The 14228-nt window shown below is 32.4% G+C and overlaps 1 protein-coding gene across 1 annotated transcript; it reads right to left on the reverse strand.

Annotated features, from left to right (window-relative positions):
• Positions 1 to 1903: 1903 nt before the first annotated feature.
• On the reverse strand, positions 1904 to 6684 carry LOC143083032 (transforming growth factor-beta-induced protein ig-h3-like). Its single transcript, XM_076259158.1, has 6 exons — positions 6490 to 6684; positions 5950 to 6158; positions 4917 to 5103; positions 4190 to 4288; positions 3303 to 3419; positions 1904 to 2187 (listed from the first exon to the last, which is right to left on the reverse strand). The coding sequence occupies exons 1-6, from the start codon at positions 6626 to 6628 to the stop codon at positions 2057 to 2059; spliced, it is 882 nt and encodes a 293-aa protein (XP_076115273.1). The 5' UTR covers positions 6629 to 6684; the 3' UTR covers positions 1904 to 2056.
• Positions 6685 to 14228: the final 7544 nt, after the last annotated feature.

A 14228-nucleotide genomic window follows, 5' to 3' on the forward strand; every position in this document is an offset into this window, starting at 1 on the left:
ATGGAAGAGAATCAATGAAATTATTGAACGTGTTGTTTTCATTTTTTAAGTAGATCGATACGCTTGATTTCAATCGCAATCTTTCCGTCAAAGTTCTTATTTTTTGTCATCTGTGGGTAACCGTTTATCAGGTAAAAAAATCTTCGTCAGTATGTTGAGCTAAGGGATGAATATTTTATTGGGAATAACTTCTTAATGGCTGCTTCGAAAACTTTTTTTAAATAATAGAATTGATAATATGTATATTTGAAGGCAGGATTATATTAAGTGCTTGTATATGAGAATAAATACAAGAAATATTTTAAAGCAGTCCAAATTACTTTATGACACAGGGATCCAGTTTATCCATATAACGTTTAGATTACTTTATTAATGACGTGCACATGTATAACCCGAGGGATTGGAGACATATAAACAATACAATACAAATATATACACGATGCTAAAATTAAAACATATTTTAAAAATATCATATATATAGAATGAAAAAAGTAGTAGGAATTATGCAGGTGACTGTGTTGTGTCCACTCTCCTCGGTGCAAACGACTTTTTAATGATTGGAACACTAAGCTGCGTAATATCCAATACAGATAGAAGGACTTGCTTTTTATCTGTTTCAGACAATTTTAAAGTCATATGAAACGAGTGACCGGTGAAAAATAATGTTATTCCAATTCTTGAACCAATGCATACAAACATCATAAACTTAGTCTTCTGTGCACGATTTTATCATTTTTTTGGCATAAATTTCGTACAATCGTCATTTTTTTTATCAATCGGTCAGTGTTGTTGTGAAAATATGGCAGGTAATTAAAGTTCGTGTTTTGAAGCCGAAGTTAAACGATTGTCACCTGTTTGTCAACAATCAACAAAAGCATGGATATTGAGAACGTGTTTAACATGTTCAATCAAATAATAGTTTATTTTAAGGACAGCCATGCGTATTGCGATCACCGGGTTTTTACGAGATAGGTCACACTGAGGTCACTTTGCATACGGAAAACATGTCGGGGAATTGTTTCCTGGAAGGAAGCAATTAAAATAAAGTAAACTTCTTCTAAATATGAGCAAATTAAAGAATTTTCTTAAGAAAAAAGTATATGTACATAAGTTTTATAATGAAACTATCCATTGAGTTATAAAAAAAAACATATGCATTTTTTTTCTTAATTTGAAGTTTCTTATGACTTTAAAATTTCTGGAAAAATATAATTCATGTCTTTTCCAGGCTGATTTCGAAAAAAAATATTAGTTTTACATGTTAAGGAAAAGTGGGAATCATCTTCAACCTCATCAATATAACAATGTTTACATATTCAATGTTCTCTTTGCATCATTGTATATATCTACCCTAAATGACGTGAAAAATCAGTGTATAGTATTTCTGGTAAGGTAATCTGTGTTACCCCACCGGCAATAATTCCATTAATCCGACTTTAAGCAAATGAAAATATATAAAAAAAAAAAAAAAACCACCTTAAGCCAATAAAAATAAAAAACAATTAAACAACCTTCCAATCACCAGGTCTACTGAGATCCAATTCCTTAGCGGTTCTAAATGTTAACTCATTCGGTACCTATAATACATTGTCGGCTTTCAAATTTAGTTTTGAGCGTCTATGATGTAGGTGATTCCCCTAAAGGCACTTTGGACGCATATACTTTATCAATTTTTTTTTTTATTGATGATGATGATTACAAAGGTATATATCGCCCTCAATCCTTATTTAAAAAAGATGTATGAAGTAAACCTTATGATTACATATTCAATACAAAATTGATGCAAAATAAACATAAACAGAGGTGGTATGTTTACCAATGCGACAATACACCAAAAGAGACCTAATAACACAGAAATTAACAATTATAGGTCACCGTACGGCAGTCAACAATGTGTAAAATGTTAGTTTTTATAACTTTATTATAAATAACAAACATAACAACAGCAATGAATACACTAAGTTTGTTGTTTTTACATGTGAAAAAAGTCTGAACAATACATTTATAAATAGCAACTATCCATAAATAGTTACGAAATCAATAAATTTCGTTTTATCTACTTTCCAAATCCAAATTGAAGTCTGTATCTGAAAGGAATAAGTACATGATCTATAACATGAACGACACCATTTGTTGCTGAAATGTCCGCCTTTGTCACTTTTGATGAGTTCACAACGACGCTTCCATCTGAAAAAAAATTGTGCACAATTATTGCGTGTCCGTTCGTATATATCTAAGTGGTTATTCTATCCGTTTTGGTCTAGACATTAACTTCCATTGAACAATCGCACTGCGACTCTTGCATGATGCTCTCGAATTATTGGAATGGCTAAGCGCTCACAAACACATTTTTATATATATTTATATATGTAAGTTGACTTTTGATATTTCAAATTAAGTCGGTGTATCATAAAAATGTAAACGTTTTTTTTATTTTATAAATGGAAACTTTCTAATTAATCCCATTTTAAAGTATGAGACGATTACCTGATCAGTACATCCCAATGACCCCATCACACTGTTTTTGAAGTTTTCTCATGTTTTTTTTATATCTTGGAACGGATATAAAAGAAATCAAGTTATGCACATCGGTATAATACTGTACACTAACTTGAAGTATTTTAGTTACTGTATTACTACACAAGAAATAAACTAGTACGAAGTCGTCACCCCCTTTAACATAGGAACCATAGTGGTGTTACAGTATATCATAAAAGCAAACTACCACAAGAATGTGTCCCCAGTACCCGGATGCCCAATCCGCACTATCATTTTCTATGTTCAATGGACCGTGAAAATGGGAGACAATCTCTACTTTGGCATTGAAATTAGAAAGATCATATTATGATAGGGAACATGTGTACTAAGTTATAAGTTGATTGAACTTCATCTTCATCAAAAACTACCATGACCAAAAATGTTAACCTGAAATCTTTAACCTGAAGCGGGACAGACGGACGAACGGTCACACAGACCAGAAACATAATGTCCATAAATGGGGTATAAAAATCAGTTGAAAAGGGTTTAGCTCATCCAATTGGTACAAAGTAGATATATAGTAATTTTGATATAAGCACTGATCTTTACATAATTTGGATCTAAATATATTGGTTTTGCAGCAATAGTGTTTTATTTCTGCCATGGTTACTCGGATATAGAATATGAAAGTACCAATCATTACGTTTGATAGAAAGCTAGTAAAGAAAAGTTCACGAAGTGTTGTTTTTTTCTTATATTTTCTTTAATTTGAAAAAAAAACACATTCTCTTTTGAACACATATAAATTATCTTAAAATGCTTACCACTTCGAGTGTGAATTCGGATACGGTCATGGTGTCTGTCAATTGTTCGTAAGGTTTCTCTGTTGTACAGACCTTCTGAGTATTCTGTATGAGGTACTACGTGGTATTCCAGTATTTCTATAAAATCATAGTACAAAGTATTACTTACGATAACATATTTTAAAATATGTGGCTTTTGAATGTTGCACGTCAATGGGCGATTCGTTTCCGCTATCTAGATATGTTACATATGTTAAACGAGATTATGTTACTGGAAATTATAATTAAGAAGATACGAAAATATATTTGTAAATGATTTCGTTCATTCATATATATTCATTGAAGTACGAAGCAAAGGACAAAATGAAGGATATGTTGAAAACATATATTTTTTTATAGAAATACTTTAAATGTCCATATAAAAAAACTTTAGAAATACTTTAAATGTGTTGTTGGATTGTAACTTATCTGAAGTTTTAATCAACTTACCAAAAAATGATTATGGAGAAGTGTTTAACTTCCAGTAGTAAATATAACATGCATCTCAGGACAAAATCATGTTGATATGAAAAAATAACCCTGCTTTGTACTAAACCGATGGATTTTTAACGTGTTAGTGTACAAGGTTGTAGCTACTTGGATAGAGAATTGCCTCAATGGCACTCATACCACATCTGCTTATATCTAAGGTTGCAGTTGCATCCTTCACCAAAACATTACTATAATTCTAAGCCCACCAGTCTTTGGTCTTAAGAATGAGTGCCGATTGTTTATCATCTGAGCAGCAAATACCAATTTTAAATTTCTTAGTTATCAAACCAACGACCCACGTACTCGAGGTATGCACCGTTTTAAAAGACCATCGAGGAGACCGCTTTTCCTTAAATCGATTCTAAATAAATACATACCTGTAAGAAGACCTTTATTTGATGCTAATTTTGCTAGAAGTGATGGACCAAGACTAGCAAAGGCAGCATTCGTTGGTGCAAATACTGTCAGTGCATCACCTGGAAATTAAAAAAAAAAAAAATACATAAAAGAATGACACCTCTCTTAGCTTTCATACATCCATATTTTTTTCTGTTTAAACAGTATATTTTTTTGATATATTTCTTTCATCCAGTCTTTTCATCAAAAGAGAGAAAGAAGAACTGAAAATATTATTAACTAACAAATGCAACGTTACAAGTCAATACACTATGAAATTTGAAACGTAAACATGGTCGAAATAAAATTTTAAATGCTTTCGCAGATATTTGAACACTGATTTAGAAATTAGTTTTGAAATTGTTGTCGTCTTTTTTTACCAGCAAACTAAACTTGACCTCGGTAACCCTGCATGTTCTCCCTTTCAGGATTTGTACGACTTTCTGAATCATAAGAAACCGCCTTACGCATGAACCTTTTTCATTGGTTAATTCAACAATTTCTTTTTATTTATTATATATTTTGATAAACTGGACTTGTACTGTTTCCTTTTTTTACGTGTATATCAAAACCAATTGTCAATATTTTCGCTAGTTAAATGAAAACATTCTTCATATTCTGCATTTCTGAAAGAGGACGAATACAGTATTGTATTTTAGCAATAAAGGAAAAGGTCACGTTTCAACCCTAATTGTAATTTGCATATACCTTTCAATGCATTAGCGAGACCAGCATTTTGAACCTGAGTCAACAATGTGCTGAGATCGTTGTTACCGACAACCAGGTCTACTATGTCTCCGGTTGGGGGCATCATAACCTTGTTGATGACATGAACTACTCCATTGGATGCAGATAGGTCAAATTTTGTTATTTTTGAACCCTCAACGGTTACAGCCTAAAATAGTACCATATAAATGAGATTTATTATTCATACATTTTTGTAGCAGATGGTTTATAACAACCAGAGTTACATCGAATTTAACAATGAATATATCAAACTGAGGCATCACATGCGATTCTCACCTTGATTTAAAGTGTTTTCTTTTACTAAATATTTCAGAAGTTTACTGATTGATAGTTAAGTCTGGGAAACATTGCCTATATATTTAATTTAGTTCAATTGGGCTTAAAAGTAGCTTCCAGTAGCCGCGAGTAAAGGTATGTCGATACTGTGTGTCCTTTGTCTTTCATTTAGCTGTTTGTGACTTGTACTGATCGGATTAGTCAAGCCCTTTTCTATTTGTTTTTTCTTTGACTATTTTTCTTATGTGTTGATAATACACCACAGTTTGAAGTTTAAGAGATGATCGTTCACCCATATGTTTTACACGAAACATAATATATATATACGAACCAATACTTTAATGGTTGTTGTTTGCCATTCTTGATTTTTTTCGCTTACTGATTGTAAGCATAAATGCTGGATTTTACTTTTAAATTGTTTCGAACTTTGATCGTTTGTGGATGTTTTCCTAATTGTTGAAAACCATGCGGTGACCTATAGATGTTAACATCCATGTCATATGGTCTCCATTAGCAATCGCACGACATCCACTTATATAAATAAGAGATGATAACCTAAATTTTACAATTACTAATTGAACATAAAAAATTTAAAAAAAAAGTAATATTTTGATATCTGTTATAATGATATACTTATAAATTAAATTTTAAAATTAAAAATTGAACATAAAAAATAAAAAATAAAATATTTTGATATCTGTTATAATGATATACTTACATTATTGTGTGAGTAAATGTTGAATCTTATTTTTGTTCCCGCAAGTGTTTCTAACTGAAGTTCGTTTTTGGCTGCTGAGCTTGGTATTGTACCTTTCACTACATGGTACTTTAGAATATTTCCTAAAGCTGTTGTGTCCTTTAGAAGTTCTGCTTCAGTTCCGATGGCGTCAAATGCAGCATCAGTTGGGGCAAAGATTGTGTATGTTCCTGGCAAATATTCATTGAAAAAATAAGTTAGTCATGGAGTTATGTTCTAGTAAGTTGAAGAGTCAAATATTCATTGAAAAAAGAAGTTAGCCATGGGGTTATGTACTAGTAACTCCAAGAGTCAATATGTCGCATTATAATATTTATATGAATAGTACTGTTCATTTCCCATGTGTGTATGTTTTATTTTGTGTAAGAAAGAAAGCAAATATCATAATGGTATTTGTTTTGTAGAAAATAATTAGATTATAACTTATTGGAAAAAGTCATTTCTAAGCAATTCATATACCCGAAAACCATTATTTGGATAAAAACTAAATGTAGAAAATACCTGCAAGTATAGCAGGGGCCAGTCCAGCAGCTGTGACGTATTTAATGAGTTTACTCTCTCCATCAGCTTGTAACACTTCAACAAGATTGCCACACCAGACGCTGCCTACTACAAACAGCAGACCAAAATACTTCAACATTTTAGTCAGTTTAAAGATTCAAGTGTTTAGTTATGATATGAAGATTAAATTTGTAGGCCTGACTCTTTATATTTACCAATTTATAAAATTAAGTCGCACATGTTTGACACGTGTATTTACGTGGTCACCTTAACCTAATATGCGATGAAACGTCTGACCAATCCTGATAAGACACGATTTATATTCATAATTATATTAGGTGACCAATTGCCCGAAATATATAATTCTTATGAAATATTTTCTTACATAACTAATTTGCACTTAAAACTATCTCAGTATATCTGAATCTTTTGAAGACAAAACGCGTAAGTACAAAATTTCAATCCTTGTATCTATGATGAGTTTATTTACAGCCACTGGATCTATGCCACTTGGTCTATGCCACTGCTGGTGTAGATATTATTCCCCGAGGGTATCACTAGCTCAGTAGTCAGCACTTCTGTGTTGTCATGAATTATCATTGGTATGGTCATAATTATAAATTAACTGTCTTCAAGACTTTGAAATTTTGAAATACTAATGATTTTCTACCCCAGGAATATATTACCTTAGCCGTATTAGGCAAAACTTTTAAGAACTTTTGGTCCTCAACTTCGTACTTTATTTAGCATTTTAAACTTATTTTGATTTCTGGCGTCACTGATGTGTCTTTTGAAGACAAAACGCACGTCTGGCATAAATACAAAATTTCAATCCTGGTATCTATAATGAATTCACTGGAGGTAAAAATAAAGGCAATTCTGAACATTCTTTTAAAATGTTATTTCTCTTTCTGTTTTAGGCTTTATTTTCACTTTTTGTTCAGATTAAACTAAAAGATTGCGATATGGTATTTTGACTTTGTCATTCTTTTCTTTTTGTTCATTCCAATGTCTTCATTGCATAAGTTTTCTATATGTAAGGCCAAGCAGAATAATAGAATTGAGAATGGAAATGGGGAATGTCTCAAAGCGACAACAACCCGACCATAGAGCAGACAACAGCCTAAGGCCATCAATTGGTCTTTAATGTAGCGAGAAAGTATGTTTCTTAAATTGTAAATGAAACGCAATCTCATACTAGCTTACTAAAAGTTTGCTCATGGATAATTTGATATAATCTCTTACGGAACCTCTTAGGTTACCCGTATATAGTATCAATTCCTAAAATGTAGCTCCTAGCTTTTCAGCGTATTTACGTATCCGTGGCTTTCGAATTAGAAAGTTTGAGCGTTCCTGGTACTGGAAATCGCGCTTCAAACTGACAATACGTATCAAGTGTTCCAAACTCTACGTAACATAGTAAAGAACACATAACCTCTGTTTCGGAGTTTTCAAGTGTTTATTTCACAAACTTAATATTTCAAACCAATCCCATATACATGTTTCGATTTTGAATGTTCTTGAACTTCGTATTTACTGTGGCCGTTCAACAGTTTATATTTTAGTGCCAATGATGAGTCTTACACAGACGAAACACGCTTCTGTCATTACAAAATAAAAGCCTAGTATCTTTGATTATTTTTTTCAACCCATGGATCGATCCTATAAATGGTGGACGTTCACTTCTCGAGGGTTCACCAGGTCAGAAGTCAACCCACGTGTTCGAGCATATCATGTTGGACGTTTCGTTTTCGAGGGTTCACCAGGGCAGAAGTCAACCCACGTGTTCGAGCATATCATGTTGGACGTTTCGTTTTCGAGGGTTCACCAGGGCAATAGTCAACCCACGTGTTCGAGCATATCATGTTGGACGTTTCGTTTTCGAGGGTTCACCAGGGCAATAGTCAACCCACGTGTTCGAGCATATCATGTTGGACGTTTCGTTTTCGAGGGTTCACCAGGGCAATAGTCAACCCACGTGTTCGAGCATATCATGTTGGACGTTTCGTTTTCGAGGGTTCACCAGGGCAGAAATCAACCCACGTGTTCGAGCATATCATGTTTGACTTTTAGTTCTCGAAGGTTCACCAGGGCAATAGTCAACCCACGTGTTTACTGTTCTTTAAGGGGGTAGGCCTTTGTAACACCAATATTTTCCGCTCGGTTAATTTTTCTTATATTTACATCATTGAAAATGTAGGGTCCATGTATCATCTGCCGAAGTCTTACGGAAATTCATTTTATGTTTAGGATAAATTGAATATGACCAGTTTTGGGGTACCCTAAAAACGATCGAAAACACTAGTAGATAAAAATCATTGAGTGTTTTTGCACATGTTGTCATTAGAAATACCCCTGACTGTTAAATTGCATAGAAAAAACATATATTCAAGTAAATCTGAAATATCATGGTAATAGACAGAACGTAAAAAAAAAACGGGTTTTAATAATTGATGCACCGAAAGTCATGCCATCTGAGATAAGACATTTTTTTTCAAATTTTTCCAGAAAACATTTTTGTCGTTTAATTCCTGCAAAAAAAATGTTCAAACATTCATTGGTTATTAATCTTTAAAATTACAAAATTTTATCGAATTTTACCGTTTGAAATTTTCAAAATTTATCAACAAGTTGGCTAACAAGGCACACGAAAAAAAGTAGAATTTTGGGGCACAATTCATTTTCCCTTACAAAACCTCATACAGACTGTTTTTGCAATCTTTAAATGTGTAATAGTTAAAGGAGTACTGTCCCAACGATAATTTTATTAATTTTATAAGGAAAAAACATTAATATTTAGTATGGTACGAGTATTCTTGGACGAGTTGACATAATTTTTTATCACAACTGTTTATTGGTTTCTCTCCCCAGACTACAAAATGCCCCTGTCATCAATAGCAGACGCTATCAGAAATCATTGTTTTAATAGTCTGTCAATATCTAAGTACTATCTTTGTGTTAATGGTGATTATCTATGAGCATAATTTAAAGCTTGTACTAGGATTGATGTTTAGATCATATCTAAATATATATACATGTATATAAAAAAACACAAACAGTAAGTACACACTCTGTATGAATGACTTATCACTAAAACCATATTACTTCATTATTTAGTTCATATGTTAGATTCAAATCTAATTTCCCAAAACTTCAAAGGATTTTTGCTAAATGATGCCACAAGGTCCTTTAGTCAGTAAAGTGGCCCGAGAACTCATCAGACTCAGTTCATTGCCATGGGTGTTTTTATTTAAGCATTACATGTATGAATGGTAATTTTCTACCTTTTTATCCATTCATTAAAAAAGATGTTCTTTAGTTTAATGTTTGATGGTGTCAAACATGTAGAGCTTACTGGTTCTGTCTGCATCATTCTCACAGCCAAATGTAAACAACATAAATGCTTGATCACTGTTTAATTTACTGCTATGTTAAAACGCACTAATGACTTTTAATTCATGTGTAAGATTTGTCTCTCATACACCATGTCTACCCCTCAACTTCTAATCTAATTTGGCCTTTCAAGTATTTTGATTTGGGCTCCACTGGTAAGTATAATGTGGAGGATACGCGTTTAGCGAATCAAGTTATAAGTATGAATTATTTTTATGAGATTTAATATTCGACTTTGGTTTATTTGTCTTGCTTTTCTGGTAACTACTTCCATAAACATATTTTGAATAATACTGCACCTTATGTTGGTGTTGATATCAATTCAATCTTGTTAAGAAAAGGTTCCATTATTCCTATGCAGAAACGTCGTTATTGGTGAGCTTTTTGCAGTTCAAAGTCTAGATATTCTGACGGAAGTAAGATAAGTGAATAACAAATATATTCAAAAATAAAATACTTGTATCACAGAATAAAATTAACGACAGGTCGACATTGCGCGTTCTGTATACTGATGCGATTGATGTTAATAATTCCCGGAAAGAGAATATCCGATCATATCTATCCGAAAAGGCTTGAAGTGACAAAAATAAGTTTCCTTACCGATATTTTAAACAAAATCGTCAATACTTTAAACGAATTTAATAATCAAATACAAAAAATCAACATTCAAAATTCAGATTCAAAATAAACGATGAACTCTTACAGGAGAAGTGCGATTTTTAAACTCATTAGAAGAAAACAAAGTGATAACATTTATGGCAATACATGGAAACCGATTAAAAGAAAACAAAGTATTTAAAAACAAAAACCACTCTGCACGTTACAAACCCTACACAAAACTCAGAGTGATAGCATGTACCCGAAAAGGTAAGCATATTAAAGTATTAACTATAAGAACCACAATGATAACAATGCGAATAATTTATTGCAATACACATTTCTGAATCATTTTAGCAATATTTCAAAGACCAATCCAATTAATAGCTATTTTATGAATCACTAGCTTCCGTCTTACTCTTTAACACTAAATTTGCGTATCAAATAATACTATCATACACCATAACTATTTACTAAACATTTAAAAAAACCGACAATAATATTCAAAAAATATTGACGTTTAATGCAGAGGTTATATCAAAATATACTATATATTGCCTCGGGTAATAAACACACGTAGGATTTTACTTAAAGGGGCACTAGCTACGAGATATATAAAAAATCTAAAGTTTGATTTTTTTTCTGTTCAATCAATAATGAAAGTGAAATAGTGAAATAACAATTGGCTTTTTGCAGCCAAAAAGGTTCAATTTTGTCAAATTACGCTAAGAAACATTGATAATTAGTTATTCACTTGCAAGTGAATGAGTCGACCTCTTTAATTCCGTATTCATGTGTACTTAAATTTAACCCCTAGCTAGAGATTGACAACGCATGCATTGTACGTGACGGTGTACCGGTTATTTAAAGAAAAAGAATGTCAACAATGAAAGTGAAACTACGGTAAATCATTTGATTACTAATTCGATGCACATAAAATCATTCTTATACGGTGAAAAACAAAGAGAAACATCTATTTTTAATCTATAAAATCAAATCAAACAGACCTATAAAAGTCCAATTGCACGTGGTTTAATCTATTCATATCTTTATTTATATATTTACATCGCTTATATGGTCATCTGAGGTCAAATCGATAGTTAATTAGATGGCGTCTGGACTAAAATACACACGAAACGAACCTATATATTATCTACCCCATGCTCTTTAAACTGTTTATTTTAGACTTTTGATAGTTTGGATAAATGTTTTACATTGTTATAAATCAAACATGAGAATTTGAGTCAAATCGGTGACCATGTATTTGACAGCTAGTGCCCCTTTAACAGTTGAGATATGCGATTCCACACTTGAGAGATTTATAAATATTGATACGAATGGTGGGTTTATACACAACGTGATTAGTTAAAATATTTAAAGATGATTATCAAGTAAATTCTGCATGGAAATATTATGACCATTACCTTATACAACTGAACACCAATTAACTTTTGCCTACCACTAATGGTTCCCCTTGAACTGATATAATCGCAAACTAATACATGTTAACAAAGCAACATTTTGAAAAGACCATGACTAAGGAGGCGGAGTCAAACAATTAATCTCCTTTGAAATGAGATATACCAACGCTTATACAACTGCGTACCAGATATAATTGACATACCACTAGTGGTTCCCCATCAACTGACCTAAACACAAACTAATACATGTAAAATAAGCAAAAGTTTCATAATAGATAAACCATAACTGAGTGGCTGAGCCAAATAATCGCAATCGAAATGAGAAGTGCCAATGCTATTGCAACTACATACCAAATATGATTGATCTTTCTCTTGCGGTTTACCACAAACTAGACCTAATCACAAACTAATATATTGATGATGCCGCCGCCGCCGGAAACAACATACCTATGTCACCCTTTTTAATTCTATCAAGCGAGACAAAAAACAAACGTCATCTCGGGTAACCTATTAAGAAATACACATTACACATGAGCAGTCATAACCATATGTTTTGTGAGTTTTAAAATCTAAAACGCTTCGAAAGCGGTCAAAAGAAAAAAAAATACAACAAAAACATATATGATATATATATTTTTTAAATTTACGACATGCATTTGTTTTATTGATGAAGGTAGATTAACTGTGAACCGTCAGGGTTTTATAGAAGGGAGAAGAGGTTATTATTTTGCAACGCTAATGATCCATTTTTTTTATTGTTAGTATTTTGACATATGCGTGAACTAACGTAAATGACAGCTTCAATTTCATAATGGAACTAATAGACAACTTGCTGCGCGTTTTGTAAAAGAGGACGTCTCTTTAAATACGTGTGATCTGATCTATTTTCTGTTAGGTTTCCTTCTACTTCTTTCTGCTTTCAAAAACTGTTGCTTGTGCGCACCTGGTGGTGGTTATGAAATTTGTGTTGTTTGCATTGCCATCAGTATCATACATTTTATGCTACATGTGGAACAGGATCTGCTTACCCTTCCGAACACCAGAGATCAGCCCCAGTTTTTAGTGCGGTTCGTGTTGCTTATTCTTTTTGATGTTGGGATGTATAAGTGCCCAGCCACTTCCATTCTGTGTTTTAGTCAGATGTATTTCTATTTATATCCTTCTGATGCGGGAAGTTTTCTTTAACTGGTTTTATAGTTCGTTTTTATGTTGTATTTTTTCACAACTGTTCGAAGTTTTTTTTTTGGGGGGGGGAACCCGTTAACATGTTAAACCCCGCCACATTATGTATGTTTGTGTCTTTCCCAAGTCAGGAGCCTGTTATTCATTGGTTGTCGATTGCTGTGTTTCATACTTATTTATTAATATTTGTTTTTCATTTCTTTTTTGTGCATTAATTAGACCGTACGTATTATCGTTTGAAATGTTTCACATTTGTCGGGGCCTCTTATAGCTGTCTATGCGGTATTGTCTTTGTTCATTGTTGAAATAATTTCTGGGTCGTGTGGTGTTTAGCTTGAGAAGAGATGTCTCAAATGGCAATCACATCACTTAGTTTTTTATAGTCCAGGATTGTTTGAGACAAAATATTATCTTGCATATCTATGATGAGTTTAGTTGATGAGTTTAGTTATGTGAAACATCATTATTAAAACAAAAGTTCACTTCTCCATCATTTCAATTTCAATGATGCTTTAAAATATATCTATTTCAAGGAGGAAGGGGTATATTTCCATACTTGAGGGAATTCAAATATTTCCAACTACAATAAAATTTCACAAGGAATAATGATACTGGTTTTTAGTATATTTTAAATAATCGCCATACGTCTTCTGTACTCTTGTATTTATGTCCTTTAAGTAAATAAAAGCACTTACAACTAGCGTAACAGATGGTGTAAAGAAGGGACTTTTTACGTATTGTATCGTTGCAAATAAATGTTAGCACTTCTTCCACAATTTCCTAGCTTTGAACGTATCTAAAGAGACAAATATAATTGCTCCATTTGTCCTACTGTATTTAAGTCATTATATAACCACTTTTTTGCATTGTGTAAATGAAGGTTGCACACATGTGGCCGACATAAGACTAAAATGAATAATGAAAAAACATATAACCACTTATTGCTTCATGTAAATGAAGGTTGCAAACATGTGGCCAGGATAAGAATAAAATAAATAATAAAAAAATCCATTATTTGGTGTTAAAACGGATCACAAATACTTGTACATGTAGCTGAATAATAAACTAAGCATTTTTTTTTTTACCATATAATGTTAATACGTATAAGCCCGGAATTAAGTATAAAGGTACATGTATTGGTTTAAC

The sequence above is a fragment of the Mytilus galloprovincialis genome, chromosome 7 (genome assembly GCF_965363235.1).
Source record: "Mytilus galloprovincialis chromosome 7, xbMytGall1.hap1.1, whole genome shotgun sequence".
Lineage (NCBI taxonomy): Eukaryota > Metazoa > Mollusca > Bivalvia > Mytilida > Mytilidae > Mytilus > Mytilus galloprovincialis.

Bases quoted from the DNA above. Each gene is read 5' to 3' on its own strand.
- LOC143083032 (XM_076259158.1), bottom strand. From the start codon at position 6,628: ATGTTGAAGTATTTTGGTCTGCTGTTTGTAGTAGGCAGCGTCTGGTGT. The intron at 4,289-4,916 runs GTATATGCAAAT...TTTAATTTCCAG, and splicing joins TCTCGCTAATGCATTGAAAG to GTGATGCACTGACAGTATTT. The intron at 2,188-3,302 runs GTAAGCATTTTA...ATTTTTTTTCAG, and splicing joins CCGAATTCACACTCGAAGTG to ATGGAAGCGTCGTTGTGAAC.